General features: G+C 42.0%; 1 protein-coding gene and 1 non-coding gene across 5 annotated transcripts in view; both read left to right on the forward strand.

The window, feature by feature from the left end:
• The window catches only part of PITX2 (paired like homeodomain 2), a 42,286-nt gene that overhangs the window by 17,826 nt on the left and 6,627 nt on the right, over positions 1-17,833 (forward strand). Inside the window, exon 1 of one of the 4 annotated variants that reach the window (XM_070948137.1) lies at positions 16,605-17,083. The exons of the other annotated variants lie outside the window; for them this stretch is intronic. Within the exon in view, the coding sequence (XP_070804238.1) occupies positions 16,807-17,083 (277 nt within the window). The 5' untranslated portion in view covers positions 16,605-16,806. Of the gene's footprint in view, positions 1-16,604; positions 17,084-17,833 lie in introns of those variants that run through there. 4 annotated transcript variants of the gene reach the window in all.
• TRNAR-ACG (transfer RNA arginine (anticodon ACG)) lies at positions 5,800-5,872 on the forward strand. Its single transcript has one exon. It is a non-coding gene; the product is annotated as a tRNA-Arg (tRNA).

The raw sequence follows: 17,833 nt of genomic DNA on the forward strand, positions 1-17,833 counted from the left end.
CTGGAATGGGGTTTTGTTGTTTGTTTTAAAAATACAGACGGGGGGGGGGGGGGGGCAGGGGTCCAGTTGGGCCAGCCCTGTTTGTGACAAACCGGTTTTTCTAAGTCTGGGTGGGATGTTTCCTAAACAGGCTTCCTAGAAAGTAAACTGCCCTGAACTTAGGCAAAAAATAAATAAAAATGGTGCTATTCTGGGCAGTGCTTAAATTTAGGCTGACAAGCATTTAATTGAAATCTTAATGTCCAGGTAAGCCAGGCGAATGTGAACATCACTTATTTAAGAAGTCTAATTCAAAGAAGTACTGAGAAAGGTTTATAAGTTAAGTTGCCTATTTATCCTTCTTTCTTTCTTTTTAATGGAGACATGTTGCTAGGGGGATTAATCCTTCATAGATTTTAAATATGTTAATTGACCCCAAACAATTCCTCAATTCAGTACCACCTAGCTTAAATTTGGCATTGCTTTTATTGTTGTTTTAATGCACACCTTCGAAGAAGCATTTTATTTGTAAAAGACAATACTTTTTTAAAAAGATAATACTAGTGACTGCCACACAGGTCTAAAATCTATCTATCTATCTATCTATCTATCTATCTATCTATCTATCTATCTATCTATCTATCTATCTGCATCCAGCCATTCAACCATTCTTGCATTCTCACCACTACATTCTTCTTGTAGTATTGTTATTATAGACTATATAAAGATTCAACTGCTTTGAAATTAAAACTATATATTTGTGTATGTATTGAATTATTGATTTATATCCCAATGTATACAAAAGTCTCTCCTCAAACTTTCCCATAACAGCCCTGATTAGGTAGGTTAGACTGAAAGAATAATTGGCTCAAAATCACCTAATGAGCTTCCAGGGTTGGGGGTAAACTTTCTTCTGAGTCTCCTCAATCTTGGCCTTTACCTTCACCACCATGTCAACAATATAGAGTGATTCCAACCGATTCCAATCAATTTGGAATGACAAATCACATTATGACAGTCCAAATTGATGTTGGTCGTTTGGGCGTAAAAATACATATGCACCAATGGGTAATGATCCAAATGAGTCCTAACCCAAATAAAATGGCTATTTGAACCAATTTAATTTCAAAATCAACCTTAATCAGATCAGATCAATTCTGATTGCTTTTCAGCTATAGTTGATACATGTTAGATAAGGATATCAGAAAAGCTAACTGAATGAGACCAAGAGTATTTTTTTTGGTCTGTCTTTGTTTCCATGTCAATGGGATGCCTAGTGTAGTGTAGGGCACCTGAGCAACTGATATTCAGTGGGAATTGAATATTTTTATGCATTGATCCTAACTCATGAAGTCATTAATAGTGTTATTGTACTCACCTTCCAAGGTGTCATTAATCTTATTAATCATTAATAGTCTTATTGTACTCACCTTCCAAGGTGCCCATGTGCACTACATCTTTTAGGACTTTTTTTAAATGTTTTTCTGTATAGAAGAAATTAATTTCATTTTAATGCAAGCACTAAAATGTGTAATTTATTGAGCAACATTTGCTAGGTCAGATAATGTATTTTTCATTTATCAATTCATTAAAAAAAATCCATAAGACAATCCACAAGATTTAAGAGTTCTTAGAGAAGGAGTTGAACACCTTCTGATTAGATCTCCCTACTGAACTGGGACCTAATGTTCTTTACTGTGGAAGCCAACTATCTGAGTTGAGTGAATAATTGTTTCCAGAGAATTTCAGAGAAATACTGAATTACCATAGGCATTAAGCAAGCTTTGGGATGCTAAAACTCCCATTGAATTCAACTTGCTTATTTTGGATGGACATACAACCAATACAGGACATACAGGTTATCTGAGGGATTGTCTCACCACACTGGGATTGGCTCAGTGGATCCCGTCAGTCCAGGAAGAGGCCCTTCTCTGCTGTTGCTCCTGCCCTCTGAAACACCTTGGCCCTCCCATGTGAGGTTGGCCTCAATCCTCCTATCCTTTCCTAAGCCGAAAGACCTGACTCTACCAGTTGGCCTGTGGCCCCAATGGGGGAAACAGTTCAATGGAGGTGGTTCAATGGAGGTGGTTCAATGGAGGTAACAACAGATCCCACCGCCCCCATGTGACCTTGATTTTTAATTCTTGCTTTTTATTTATTTATGTTATATAGTTACCTTATGGTAGGATGGACACCCAATATTTTTTTAAAATGAATACATACATATCTGTATATATAAGGATGTTAAAGGGCTTCATTCTATATAGTCGTAAAGTTTCCAAACAATTTTATTTTTCAAAGGGCTATACATCAAGTTTCCCATAGGCAGAAGGTTAGTTTATCTCAATTCACTGCAGAAAGGGCCCTCCCACGTCCCAATTGCTTCAGCTCACAATTGTCAAGTGATGCTCTGGATAATTTATCAGGGTTCTCCTGTAACTGACCTATGGGTCTGCTTCAGATTTAAGAGACAAACAAAAAAATATTCCTTGGATGGATTACGGTTTATAACACGATATAATACACAACTCTTCTGAATTCAGTTTTGAATCAGAATTCTGATCACTAATTCCAGATGCTATAAGTGAATCTAGAATTGCAAATTTAAGCATACTTCCTGCCCTAGATTTATCATATACTAACTGGATCCCCATGCTTTGCTACAAAACTATGTGATCAGGCTTGATAAATCGACACTTACAGCTTGAATCCTCCCCTATCCTGTCCCCTTCTCTCCCTCTGGCTGGCCCCACAGAAGCCTCTCCTGTCCTCTCCTCTCCCCTTCTCTCCCTCAGGCTTGCCCCATAGATCCTTTCCTATCCCCTTCTCTCCCTCAGCCTTGCCCCATAAAAGCCTCTCCCCTTCTCTCCCTCAGGCTGGCCCCACAGAAGCCTGTCCTATTCTATCCCATTCTCTCCAGAGTTACTTTCAAGTTGGGAGGGGGGAGTAGAATGTCTAACTAATTAGCATCAGAGCATGTTAATAATAATGTAGGAAATACTAATGCTCTGATGGTCATTTCGAAAAATCCTTTCTTAGTGAGCACCTAGAAGCCAAGTGGCAAATTTCAAGTTTGTAGACTTTACGATTCTGGAGATTTTGTGATTAATGTGTGAGTGGTTTTCGCTTTTATATATAGAGAGATTTTTGTTAGTGCATGCAGCCTTTTAATAGGGGAGCAACTCTGTGGGAACTTGCTTCTGAGTTAAAGGTATTTAGAATAATTTCAGCAACCAGGACGTCATTTAGGCCATCCTAGCTACATTTGAACCACAGACCTATTTCTAGACCATGTTTCAAATCTGAAACCACATCAAGTAATATGGAAAACAATGAGAGTTTTTTTACATGTGTGGAATCTCTTTTCCAGAATAACCTTTATGATGAGGAGCTTAGGCCTCAGAATTCTAAACCATCTTCAGTTTTGTTGGTGCCCTGACGGTTTTTATAGTTTGCAGGGGAGTCAAGGTTCGTGAAGATTTTTCTTGGGAAACAGGAATATTTCTTAAGTATACGTCTACCATGCTGAAAAACTAATGAAATGATGTGGTTTACTTCTGAGTAAACTACTTAGGCACAGGAATTAATCCCTTTAGAATTAATTTAATTAATAGGATCCCTTAGGATCTTTAAAAGAAGAGACTACTTTTGAGTAAGCTGCAGAGGATCTGATTACTCAACTGATTTTGCAGGGAAGAGTGTATTATTGTGATATTTACAGTATATATTCCATTTTTCAAGGTACGTTTCAAGATTCCAAAGTATGTTACAATTTAGGATGCTAAATAAATTGCCCCAGAAAAGTAGCATATGAATAAAAGAATCAGAAGAACATTTGCAACCCAACATTCTTTGGACCCCTGTTCTTTTATTTTTCCACAAATTAATTGTAGTTCTAAATAAACTGACTTAGAAATTTATCTCTCTGAATTCTTTATCCAAGAATTAGTAGACCGCTTTTTACGAATTAACACTATTTATAGGATGTTTTCAGGAGACTGGGAGACGGGAGGAATGGAAACTGCCAAGCACTGCGCACATAAATTAAAGTTAATACACTTGAATCTGCTTATACATTTGTAGACTGCCTGGTTTAAGGTTTTTTTAATAGCATAGCAGTTTCCTGGGCCATCTGTAGGGTTCAAGTCTTTAACTTAGTATGGTCATGTCACTGTGGTGTGTTGTTTTTTTAAAATAAAATGGTAGAATAACTTTTTAACTTCTCCTGCCATAGCTGGCTCCCTTTTTAAAGCATTTTCAGCTGTCTTAGTTTGTCTGGTTCTGGTTCAGAGGCATTTTTAGCTTCAGTGTTTTGTTTTAAGAATGCATTGGCTACTGTAGCACTTTGGGGGGATTTTGCTAGTGGGGGCCTCTGCCAATCCAAGTAAACATTCCATCTGCAGTATTCCTCAAAAAGCCAGAAACCGTGTTCTTAATGGAGAAGGAATGCGATCTTGTTTGATTTTTAAGGAATGGCTAGCCGCCCTCCTCTGCTTGCATGAAGAGAACTCCAACCAAAGCATGAAGTGGGATTTGAAATGATCAAATGAATTGATACTTTTCCTTTAGGGCATTAGATCAGATAAGTTAAACATAGTTTTCTTTCAGTATTTGGAATTTTCTACACTCCCGCTGCTCTCTTGGCTCCAAAGGTTCATAAACATGGAGGAAACAAAATGTCCTAATGATGACAATGACAATAACACCGATGATAAGAAAGGGAGGGAAACTGTGGTGTATATGCAATCCTGAAAGCTTTAATAACCCCTGTCTCCAAGATGTCTGAACTCTCTCGGTTCTTCCACCTATCTCTCCTAGATGTGGAGAATGGGCCAAAACGCCCTCCACTGCTTTGATCAGCTTCTGCAAACTTCTCTTAACAGGCTGTCCTTAAATCTTTAATTGCATCTCCCATCGTTTCTTCTGGCTTAGCCAACCAGCATCCTGGGATCAAACTTTGGTCCATGGAACCTTTGGGAGGCTGGAAATCCATTGCACCTTCAGTTCCTAAAGTGCTGTAATTTGGACAAATCAGAATGTGGAAAGGTGCAGCATACAGAAAGATAAAAGTGTATTGGGCAATTGTAATTAGCTTCCCTCAATCCTGGTGTCTGGATTACAATTCCTATAATTATCAAACAATGCAGCTCTTATATTGAAGAACAATTGAAAAGACACCAGGGTAGCTTACTCATTGAAATATGAAATAGTGAAACCAGAGTGCTATGTTTGACACCCCCACCACACAAAATTTAAATCCCACCTCCATTATTTAGCTGATAAATTGGTCTGGGGACATGACATTAATACCTTTTTATATACTTTTCTCCAATGCATTCTTGGTCAACCAGCTAAAACTCAAAATGACCACAGGCAGTCCATTTATTGTGCACTATATTGCTGTTGGAGTTTTCAACTACAATAACAAAAAATATTGTGGTGGGGTTTTCATTCCCCTTTTTAGAACCACTCTTTCTTGGCTTTCTCAGTACCATCTTTCTTTACAAAGAGCTCTCAGAGCAGAGCTGCGGAAGGATTGGGAGGAATGCAGTAAATGAAGGGCAGGAAGAACTTGCAAAAAGGCCAAGTCCTATTATCCAAAGCGAGACACTTCCTTTAAAGCAGGGTTCTCTTGTGGACTCTGGGAGTTGAAGTCCACGAGACTTTAAAGTTGCCAAGGTTGGAGACCCCTGCTTTAAAGAACAAGTAGATTTGCCTGACTTGTCTGTCCCAACCCATGGAGCCAAACCAACCATTCCGCATTGAATCCAGTCACAGTCTTTTTGCAAAACTGCAGCTACAAGCATACAACTATACGGAGGGCCAGTGGCGCAATGGATAACGCGTCTGACTACGGATCAGAAGATTGTAGGTTCGACTCCTGCCTGGCTCGGAAAGTTTATTTTTGTGCCTGACTAAGACGGCTCAGTGTCTAAGACCAGAAAGGTCGGCAGGCAGTTCGGAGGTTCGAATCCCTAGTACAGGTCTCCTGCGTGAGCAGGGGGTTGGACTAGATGACTTCCAAGGTCCCAACTCTTTAAGTAAGAGTAAGTAATTAAGTAAGTTAAATATAGACCATGCATAAGGTAAAGGTAATGGTTTCTCTCGCACATATGTGCTAGTTGTTCCCGACTCTAGGGGGCGGTGCTCATCTCTGTTTCAAAGCCGAAGAGCCAGCGCTGTCTCCGTGGTCATGTGGCCGGCATGACTTAACACCAAAGGAGCACGGAACGCTTTTATCTTCCCACCAAAAGTGGTCCCTATTTTTCTACTTGCATTTTTGACGTGCTTTCGAACTGCTAGGTTGGCAGAAGCTGGGACAAGTAACGGGAGCTCACCCCGTTACACGGCACTGGGGATTCGAACCGCTGAACTACCGACCTTGACAAGCTCAGCGTATTCGTCAATGGGCGCGCGGAGAGGGGCGCTGCGCAACGGGAATGGGGCGATCTGAGGTCTCCTTCCTTAACCCCTACCTTTAAAAATTAAAATAAAATAAAAAAGACATCACCGTTGCCTTCCTAATATTGACTGAATGGGTGTGATTAATGGTTCTTCATCAAGGCGAATCGCCTGGTAATCCGAGAAAGGCGAAAGACAAGGAGCCCCCGTTTTCTTTTTCCGAGCTGTTTTTCTGGTTTTGTTTTTAAAGGCCACGGGTTCTTCTTGCCGGGGGGGAAAAAAGCATTGAGAACCACCTAAATCAGTGTTTCTCAACCTTGGAAGCTTGAAGATGGGTGGACTTCAACTCCCAGAATCCCCCAGCCAGCAGCGCTGGCTGGGGGATTCTGGGAGTTGAAGTCCACCCATCTTCAAGCTTCCAAGGTTGAGAAACACTGACCTAAATCGAACGAGGAGCGAGCGTCGCCCAAAGGCTTGCGCATCTAAGGCAGCGCTTCTCACCCCTCGACCACTTGAAGACGGGGGGGGGGCTTCCGCTTCCAAGGATTTCCCAGCCAGCTGAAAGTCCTCACATCTTAACAGTTGCTAAGGTTGGGAACAAGGGATCTAGGGCAGGGGTCTCCGACAGCTTTGCTGGCTGAGGAATTCTGGGAGTTGAAGTCCACAAGTCTTAAAAGTGGCCAAGGTTCGAGACCCCCCTGATCTAGGGAACAGGGAGGGAATTGAATAGGAAAAGCGTGAGATCTCACCACCGAATTTAAAAAAAAAAAAAAATCGAGGGGGGGAAGACGTCCAGTCCTTTTTTTTTTTTTTTTTTGCTTGCTAGCTATTATTTCTCAATCGACCTTTCTCCTTTCTTCTCTTCCTTCCCTTCCTCCCTATTTTCTGTTTGTTTGTTCTTTCTGTTCTGGATATTATTATTATTATTATTATTATTATTATTATTATTATTATTATTATTATTATTATTATTTCTCTTTCCCACCAGCTAACTTGGTTTGGCTCAGGGTGGATTTGATTTAAATCAACTCGATTTAAATCCCAATTTAAATCATGATTTAAATCACTAGTAAAAAGGCTTGATTTAAATCAACTCGATTTAAATCATAATTTTTAAAGAGCAACTGTCATCTCTGCTACTCCTTTGACCCACTGCTGACTCACCGATAGATCCAGTGTTGCAGAATATACAGCTTCATGCTACATAACTAAGCTCCATTTCATGCTGAATTAACTAAATTATTTATGTATCTTAAATAGAAAACTATTTTACGATAGATTTTTACCCCAAAAGTTTTTATTAAAATAAATTCGATACAAATCAAAAAAATCTGATTTAAATTAAAAAAAAATCAGATTTAAATCAAAAAAATCTGATTTTTTTGATTTTTTTAAAAAAAATCATTGATTTTTATCCACCCTGGTTTGGCCCCTTCCTTCCTTCCTCTTTCTTTCTTTCTTTCTTTCTTTCTTTCTTTCTTTCTTTCTTTCTTTCTTTCTTTCTTTCTTTCTTTCTTTCTTCCCTACCTTTTCGTTGGCATTTTATTTGAAATCTTTCTTTAGCTTCTTCCTTGCCCGCCCACCCAAGGTAGATGGGTAGGTGTTGTTTGTTTGCTTTGCAGTTTGTCCGTAGAGCTTTTAGGTGAAAATTGGTTCTACTGGTGCTGAAGTGGTGACTGTGAAAGCAGGAAAAAAAGACCCCTGTTTATTTCACATTGATTAGTTGCCCCGGGAAATGATTTAAGGAACACCCACGAGGGTGCTTTAAAAACCTTTTGCACCATAAGCTAAAACAACAGAGTTCTGTGCTAATTGAGGAGTAATCATTTTATTGTAGCACAAGCTGGAAATAGTCTATATTTCCTAAATCTAGGACGGAAAAAAAATCTGATAAAAATAATAAATGGTTTCTCTTGAATAATAATAACATGGTTAGTCCTGAAGGACTCATCATGTTCTTTATTGTTTTGACCAACATACTAAACAAGGATTATCTGTCTGGCTTCCATCATGTGATCCTAATTAATCAGAGATCTAGTTCCTGGAAAAATAAGCTTTATTCAGGAATTGCGGCTCTGGAAAACAGGACGAAATGAAATTCAACTGAAGTTCCAGTTGTAGAAATGAACAAAGAAGAATAACATGGTGTTCATAACTTCTGATTCTGCTACGCTACGTGCTTTATTTTATTTATTTGTTTTATTTAACAAGGAGAATATCTTGATCACAATTTCTTGTATGAGAGCAAATCTGAACTAGGTTGTACTTTGTCCTAATGCAACATTTTGGTCATTGTAACATGCTGGCCCTTGATTTTGTTTAGCATTTGCTTTGGATGAAAAAAGCCCATTAGCAAATCTCATGTGGTTTGGACCAATTTTCATTTCCCTGATCTGTAACTAGGATGGGCCCTAAAGTATCCTCAAGTCCACAGTGCATCTCCTGCCCTCATACACACCTACCATGGAAGTCACTCCTGACTACTTTTGGCTCTGAACATCATGGGGGATGGCCCTATGAAAAACTTTTATGAATTAGAAAATTGAGAAACCTGTAATGGTAGTAAGGAACATGCTTGTGGGTCTGTTATCATATGAGCAAGCAATACAGTTCTTTATTTCACTTCATTTTTGACGTGTGTGTGTCATTCTTCAAAACATAGTCTTCAGAATATTTTACAGTTATTTTCTATAAGTCTGAAACCTAACACTACGTACCTATTAGAGGCACATTGTAGAGTTGCATATGTGACTTTGGGCTAATCAAAACTGAATTTAAAGGTTCTTCAGAAGATACTGTAATTTAGGGCATTATGAATACAAATCCAATCTATTTGAAGGAAGGATGTGATAGAAACAAAAAGAATGAGAAGAAGAGTGTATTGTATTTTAAATAGCACAATTCTGAGATTTACTGGCGAGAATTAACCGCCACTGAATTACCCTTTAAAATTATCAGTAAAATCAGTGATTATGGATTTCCAAACTCTGAAGATTCAACATTTTATTCCTAATTAAAAGGCAGTTGTTTGAAGAATTTATAAGGACTTTTTGAACTATTCTGTGTCACATAATTCTGTCCACTTAAGATACTAGAATGTAATTTGAATCCATGGAACTCATCATTTCAAACTCCTTATAGCTTATATTTAACTAGTTTGAAAATACTAGATGTCCCTTTGCATACCCGTTACTACTGTGCCTGAGTAGTAGCAAGAGCTCATTACAAAATTATCACTTCATTCTAAGAGCCACGAGAAGATATTAATTTTTTTTTTTGTTATCTCTCTGTAGGTTTGTGTTCTCCCAACTTTAGAATATTAACTATTTCTTATCCATTATCATTGTCAGTGAATTATACGGTTGATGATCCAACTTTCTCAAATGATCTAAACAACTTAGAAATGGCACTAAAGTAAATAATACTCGTTTCCCTGGAATGATATGAGCGCTAAAGTGTAGCACAAAAGAGGGTGTCTATTAATTATCAGTCAATTGTCTGTTTGTTTAATTTTAATATGACAGACTTGCATCTCTAATGTAAGGTTTGGAATCGCCGTGGGGAAAGGTAGTTTCCCTGCCAGCTTTCCAGCTGCTGTTAGCATAACTGGATTGCCTTGTTCTCTCAGTGAAGGGGTTGGGGCAGGCACCTTGGAACCATGGGGCCAATTAGGGTGGTGTTAGGGAAGACAAGAAATCATACCATGTCTTAATTATTGCCTAGGTTTGGTAGATCCCTAATGAGATGCTTTAAGGCAGAGGTCTTCAAACTTGGCAGCTTTAAGACTTGTGGACTTCAACTCCCAGAATTCTCCAGCCATCACTGGCTGGAGAATTCTGGGAGTTGAAGTCCACAAGTCTTAAAGCTGCCAAGTTTGAAGACCTCTGCTTTAAGGGGACAGTATTTGGATGGCATGAGAGAAAACCTGGGTGAGATACCATCACCACCAACAGAGATGGTTTTTGCTTTGTAACATTTATGTAAAAATGTATCCCACGCAGATCAATGCAAGGAACAGCACTGGATTACAGCTTCAGATAAAATACATATGCAGATTAAAAAAAAACAATATTATGCAAACCTCTTTGAGAAAAACAAAGTCTTGCCCAAGATCTAGAGGGCTTGAGAAGAACTGCGTGCTTCCATGCAGTTCATACCTCTGGCATTTGAGCAAGAGATCTTCCCATTGGCTCCAGCCATTGACTGTAAGAAGTGAGTTGAAACTGGCATTGCCCCAATTTCTTTTTTTGCAGCCCCAATGTCAGAGATACAAAGCAAGACTTATTTCTTTAAAAAAAAATGTAGATGAGTGGGAATGAAAAGCTACTGAGATGAGGGGCAAGAAAGTTATGCCACGTGCCACACCTTGGACAGGAGCTACCAGGTTAAGGGATTTAGCCCTTTCACTTTTCAAAGATGAGATTGGTGGCTTTCGTCAATCTAGTTATAAAAGCCCACTAAACCACATCCGGCTGTGGATCTGGATAAAATACAGTGATGGCGGGAACAGCAAATCTTATGAAACCCATCTTGCCCATGTACAACATTTCTTTCTCAAGGACAGAGCAGATTCTTAACATACCAAAAGTTCTAACCCACCCCTGACCTGGAATTGAAAACCCACTGCCTTTAATGTAGAAAATACTCTGCTATTGGCTTGGTTTGGCATAAGGCTACTTCCTACGAAGTTTGAAGGTTGCACCAGGCACTGGACAAACTGAATTCAGGCAACAAGCTAAAGCATAATGGTTGTACAGTGCAATTGGTCTCCCCATGACACCATTTTAAGAAAGAATATAAAACATTAACACATTAGCCTTTCCTGCAGTGTCTGTTTTAGTCTGCGGTGTGTTTCTGAACACTGATGCCATGTTTTTTACGCTGTTATTGGTTGTTGTTTTTTAACGTGGGTATTTCTTGTTTTATGATGCTGGTGTGTTTTATTTGGATTTGTTGTTTATTTGATGGAAGCCGCCTTGGAGCATTACTGCGAGTATATGAAGATGATAAAGGCCAGTTTGGTTTAGTGGTTAAGACACCAGATTAGAAACTGGGAAACTATGAATTTGAGTCCCTCCTTAGCCATGAAAGTCAGCTGGGTGTCTTTGGGCCAGTCATTCTCTCTCAGACCAACCCACCTCACAAGATTGTTGTTGTGAGAAAATAGGAGGAGGAAGGGATATAAAACATGATCACTGCATTGAGTTATTTGTAAAGATAATAAAGGTGGGCTAGAAATAAATAAATAATCCCAAATAAACTATTTAATGGCTGATTCAAAAACATGCTTACAGCAATGAACAAATTCCCATGACACATTAAACCATCAATTTGATTTGATTGCTCATTTGTTCCCTATGACTATCATTAAGTGTTGTACCTTATGATCCTTGACAAATGTGTCTTTTCTTTTATGTACACTGAGAGCGTATGCACCAAGACAAATTCCTTGTGTGTCCAATCACAATTGGCCAATAAAGAATTCTATTCTATTCTATTCTATTCAAACACTTATACTAGTGTAGCCTTCTGAAAACTCAGAATGTTGGATTAGTTAACTTTTTTTGAGCAAATATGATATGGGAAGCCAACCATGTCTTCCAGAATCAATCTCTTTTTGTGTGTTTGTTTTTCACATTTTCAAGCTGCCCATTTCCTTTCCTGATTTTTGTCCAGAAGCAGATCCTGTTTATCATTAATATTATCAATACTTTCATTATCATCGTTGATTTAAATTTGTTAAGATGGTTCTGCCATCTGCTGGTCTTTGACTCAAAATTTGGGTGTGTGTCTAAGCTTTCGAAGTCTGGATAGGGTAGCCATTGCCCATTTTCCCATGGCTGGTGCTTTGGAATACGATAGCTCAAGTTAATGGTAAAGTGTGGGTCCTTTTCTACAGAAACGATCCAGGTTCAACCCTAGTAATCCACCTCAAAATAGGAGAGAGTTTGTGAATGGCTTCTTCTATTTGAGAGTTGCTACCAGTTAAGAGTAATTCGATTTCATGATCTGAAAGATTAGATTAGATGATTAAATCCAGATTCTCAAGGAGGGTTTCAATCAAGTAGGAAACCATAGGATTTCAGGTTGTCATGCCCTCACTTCAACTAGATAGAGAAATGCCTGCAGGAGCCTTTCCTAACCTGGTGCCCTCCAAAACGTGTTGAAATGTCAATGAGATTATAAGGGTTGGAATCCAACCCACCCATGCGCACCAGGATGGGGTCTGCTTGTGCTGATGCACAGTTTCTATGCATGGTAAGAATTCTCTTCCTAATTCAAACCACCATGTACAGTTTACTGGGCCATATTCTGTAATATATGTAAAGCCGTTAATTCAACTTTAACCGGGTTTAAACACCTCTCTTGTCCTTGATTTGCTATGGCTAGTCTTCTTAAAATCCACCGGATCTGCATTTTTCTCAGGAGTAGCAACAGTGTTACGCTTGTGCTTCGTTTCAAAACTGGCGTTTCCACGTCTCCACTTCAGCTTCTGAACTCAAAATTGGCAAAGCAGCCTCCTTATATTCCCTTAACTGGAAGTCTCCCTGACAGCAGCGGCGCCGGCTTCTGTGTAGATATATTTATAGGATTGCGGAGGGCGAGCGCCGGTTTCTTAACCAGCGAAGGTGCTAAGCGCGCTGTACCTTCTTCTGGGTAGCTTTACTGTAATCGCCCCTTGTGAATACAAAGTCCGTTGGATTGGTTCCCCCCCCCTTAACTTAATGAAAGACAGGGTGTATGTTTAGGGTGGCTTTAAATAAGAGTGTTAGGATGCTCTTGGGTTGAGAAGGCATCCCTTCCAGCGGAAAGAGACATTTTCAATCTGATGAGAGAAAGGGTGGCGATATTCCTTCACCCAACCTCAAAGGGCTGGATCTGCGCTAGCCCTTCTCCAGCTCATTCGTGCCTTCTTACTTACTTCCCTTTTCCCAAGTTTGAAGGAGAAATTCCCGATTTCTCTTTGGGGGAGAGGCGGGGAGGGGGAGGCGGGTTGCAGCATTTTTCTGCCTCCTGTTCTCAACTGCGCTACGACTGAGTAATTTCTGCCGCGGCCGCACCGTCCGTTGCTTCTAATAATGCTTGGAGGGATTTACGCGGCGTGTGTAGCCCCCTCGTAGCCCTGGGAGGTTAAGGAGAATCGGGCTATGGTTAGTAAACAAATTGTGGAGAAAAGCTTCGGATTCTTATTGATTTACTTATAGGTCATCTGCCGGCGGTGCTTAGGGAGAAACTATTTACTTTATACATATACTTTATGATCTTGGGGGAATTAGAGGCAATCCAATAAGAAAAGAGCTAGAATCATTGAAAGCCCCTATTTAAAAGACTTAAGCAAATTAGAGTCTTATCAGCTTAAAAACCCACTACAAATGTAAGAGAATTGTCTGCATCTAAACGCTGAGGGGTCCCGAGGAGAGGCAGGTCGCTGCCAAATCGCAGGGATAAAGCTCCGCCGTTTAATGAGCGGATAATGAGCAGCATGTAAATTAACGAGACTTGCTTTTTTTTCCCTTAGCTATACTGCTAAAATTATACGTGGGGTATAGCGGGGAAGGCGACAAAAGGGGCGAGCACCCACCCTCCATAAAGAGGGTGAGGGAGGGGGAATGGGGCTGGGGGTGAAAGCGACCGGCTCAGGCATTCTCCCTATGGAAACATCCAAGGGATCAGCGACGGCTTGCTGGAAGTAAGCGCATCCCGAAAACCGGACTCCAATCCTGCGAATCTGAGCTCTTTGGCTGAGTCAATCCTCCTGCTACCGCTGCTGCGAACTCCACGGGTTTAATAACTGGGAATCCAGAGTGAAAAGGGTTTCTTTCCCCCCTCCCCTCCCGGGATTATTAAGGAACGAATGCAAAGCACCTTTTAAAGTAACCGACGGTACCATAATGGCCGGGGGGGGGGGATTGCGAGATAGAGAAATACAGCCTTGCTTTGGGGTATTCACACTGCCCCGCACTCTCAAAGGAGAGACTGAAGGACAGATCAGGTTTTGCAGCCCAGTTAGAAGCAAAGTCTACCCGAGATTCTCTTTGCCCTTCCCTAAAGTTTGTAATATAACACCACCCTTAAAAAAAAAAAACCCCGAAAAACAAAGAATAGCCCATTTCACCTGCAGAGAGCGGTGGCAGGAGAAAAGAGCTTTTCTGTTTTACTTAGTTTTTGTTCACTTTCTAAAGTGGGTAAATTGAGGACCCAGTTTGTGGGAGCAATAAACAGACTTTGTATAAATATACAAAAGTATGAAGGCTATTGCTTAACGCATTGTAAGCCGCCCTGAGTCTCCGGAGAAGGGCGGCATATAAATCAAATTTAAAAAAAAAATGCGGGTCTGCTCCTGCGTAGGCAGGCTGGCTCAAATGCGTATGTTTTTGTCAAGAGATTTAAGCCCCGATTTTGTCGCAACGTTGCCACAAGTTGGAAGGCTGTATTTGCGGGTGGGAAACGTCATTCCAACAGAGTAAAAAACACGCAGCGTTAAATCACAATGACGCCTCAATAAAAGATATATTTTAAGTCCTGTCTCTGGGGGCGAATCTCGATGACCAGGACACTCACCTGGCTTGTTTTAAGTGCCAAGCGAAAACCAAATTAAAGTTTTCGGCACATCCGGTTTATTTCTAGGTTATTGTTTTTTTCATTCTTCTTACTCTAATTTGGTTTTCATTATTGTAAAATAAAATATAGCAAAAGGATGTTAGGGAGTTTTTTTTTAAAAAAAATTGCAAAAGTGCAGCGGCATATTAAAACAGGTAGACAATACCTCAGTTTTGGTTTTAGGTGGGGGGAAGGGGCTCAAACCGCCAATTACGTCTGTTTGTTCCGGTATGGGATGGATCCTAGCTTCAAATCTTTGCAGTCTTATCAACAAAAGAATGAAATGTATTTAAGATTAGCACAAGCATCTTTTAGAATCCGATCGGTAGATGATTATAAAAAGTACATTAAGATCAGTGCAAATCATCTGCAGTAGTTTAAAGTCACGGAGAGGGGGAGGGGAGGATTTTAAACAATATTATTGCCACAGTTAATCGGGGACATTTATTACAGTATGTATTCCGTGTAATAATAATTGACAGCCGTGAATTACAGAGGGTCCTAAGGGGATAGAAGTTTCCCCTACGCTTTCCCACGACCATCTCTTTCTCGGTCACTTTGGCTTGTCCTTTTAAAAAAAAAATGTAGTTTCTCTTCTGCGTCACTGAAACAAAGGTCCGAGGTCACCGCAAAAAAAAAAAAAAAACCAACCACCAAGTCTCGAGGCTGCGTTTCACCTCCGGGATACCTGCTTTCTTTTAATCTAAGGGGGAAAAAAATCTTTTGTGTGCTGCTAGGGGAGCGATTGCGAAGCTCGTAGCCTTCTAGGTCGGGGTTATTGAGTGGCTCCAAGAGCTCTTGCAGGCACCTCCGAAATAAATGCAGGAGAAAGCTTTAACGCCCCCCCCCCCCGTTACTCCCCACCCAACCTCCCCCACCCCCCACCCCCAGGATGAAAGCTTAGGTAATAAGATTGCCTCGTCGACGGATCCCCTCCCCCGTCCCTAGATTTTTCCAATTTTCCCTTTGCTGACATGCAACGCAGAGCTTGAAAACTTGACTGGAGGAGGGAAGGGGGTTTGGGGAGGGGGAGAGAGAGAGAGAAAAGAACAACGAAGCTTTCCATGCCTTGCCCCGAGTGTCTGATAGGCTGTTCTTATTATAGCCTGCGCCGGGGCGTTGCGCTTTTCCGATTGGCTGCCCTCCGCGTCAGTCTTGGTCTCCGCAGCGAGTCTGGACCGCTGGGGGGAAGGCTGGAAGGAGGAGAGAGAGAAAGGGGCCGCCTGATATCACTGGCCCGGGAAGGCGGCCTCGGGGTTTAAGATGTTAGGCAAACAGGGAAGCCAGTGAGGAGCCCGGCTCTCCGAGCGCCCAAGGAAAGGGAAGGACGCCAGCGGCTCGCTCCGGGATTGCTTGCTTTGCTTGCTTGCTTTTGCAACCGACCGACCGATTGATTGCTCTTTGGATCTACTCCGATCTACCTGCGCCCGCCCGCCCGCCCTTCTCTCGGTGATTATTCATGGTCTTCTGCGCCCGTCCGCCTTGGGAGTTTTGGGCTCAGGTGGGCCAGGCTCTCCCAGCGGGGGCGCTTGGCTTCGCAGTGGCCGATGCGGCGGGGGATTCGGCGCAGCGGGGGCGGCCCGGGAGCTCCCTTGCCTTGAGATCCGGACGGGATTGATTGATTGACTTGCCTACCTGCTGCTTGAGAGGCCGGGGAAGGAGCGAAATCTGGCCAGGGGGTTTAAGCAGCCGCTGCTCCTGGGCCACCGACTGCGGCAGCCTCTGTCCCTGGCAGCGGCTTGGGCTCCCTCGCCGGGGTTCTTCTCCGCCAGCGCTCAGCCCCCGGCCGCCCGGGTTGGCTGGCTGGCTTGCTGGAGACTCTCGATGAACTGCCTGAAAGAACCTCTCAGCCTGGAGCGTTTGGGAGCCGGGAATAAGCTTTGCTCCACCTCCCCTTCCTCTTCCTCTTCCTCCTCCGCCTCTTCGTCTTGCCACCACCATCATCACCATCATCATCATCACCATCACCAGCAGCAGCAGCAGCCGGCTCTGGTTATGGCTTCAGCCCTGACCCCCGGCCAGCCGCGATCGGCCCTGGATTCTGCCAAGCATCGGCTGGAGGTTCACACCATCTCCGACACCTCCAGCCCCGAGGCCGCAGGTAAGGCGCTTCTTGCCCCAATCCAGCCATTAACCTTCCCCGGCTTCTCGCTTTAAAGACACTCTTCTTCCCCACATTATTGTACAGTGGCAACGGGCGCATGCGTGGTTTTTTTTGGGGGGGGAGGGGATAATGGCCAATGGACCTGATCCGTTATTTCCATAGCTACAAATTAGAAAGGTAGAACCGCAAAGAAACACCAGAAAAAAAAAAAAAGCAAGTCTCCACTCTTTTTTAAGGTGGAGGAAGGCGAGTCAGATCGTGTCAGGTATTTGCCACGTTTTGGTCTAGAGGGGGGACAATTTTTATATTCCACCTTCCATGCCAACCTTGGTATTCGCAAGGGGGAGAAGTTGGCCCCGGCAGCAAACCCAACAGGAGCTCGGCCCGCTAACGTGAAAACAGTCAGAGCAACTATTCCCAGGAGTATCACCTGATTTAAGCTGAAAGGCTCCCTATTGGAACTCTTTCCTTACTGGAAACTAAGTGCGGGGTGGGGGTGGGGGTGGGGTGGGGGTGGGGACTCTTGAAATAACGAGATGCCCCAAATCTGAGATTAGTGAAATGAATGTGATTGCAAGCAATTGGCTATTAGCCTCCATGCAAGTTTCTGAGACTTTCCAATAAAAGCTGCATTGGGAAATTCTGCTAAACCAGGCAGAAAATGCTGCTGAAAGACCACTCTCGTCTGTGCTTACTCCAGAGTAAGTCCTGTTGAGAGCAACTGGACGTATTTTAGAATTAATGTGC

The sequence above is a fragment of the Pituophis catenifer genome, unplaced genomic scaffold (assembly GCF_029215685.1).
Source record: "Pituophis catenifer annectens isolate HBS135680 unplaced genomic scaffold, rPitCat1.0.hap2 SCAF_8, whole genome shotgun sequence".
NCBI lineage: Eukaryota > Metazoa > Chordata > Lepidosauria > Squamata > Colubridae > Pituophis > Pituophis catenifer.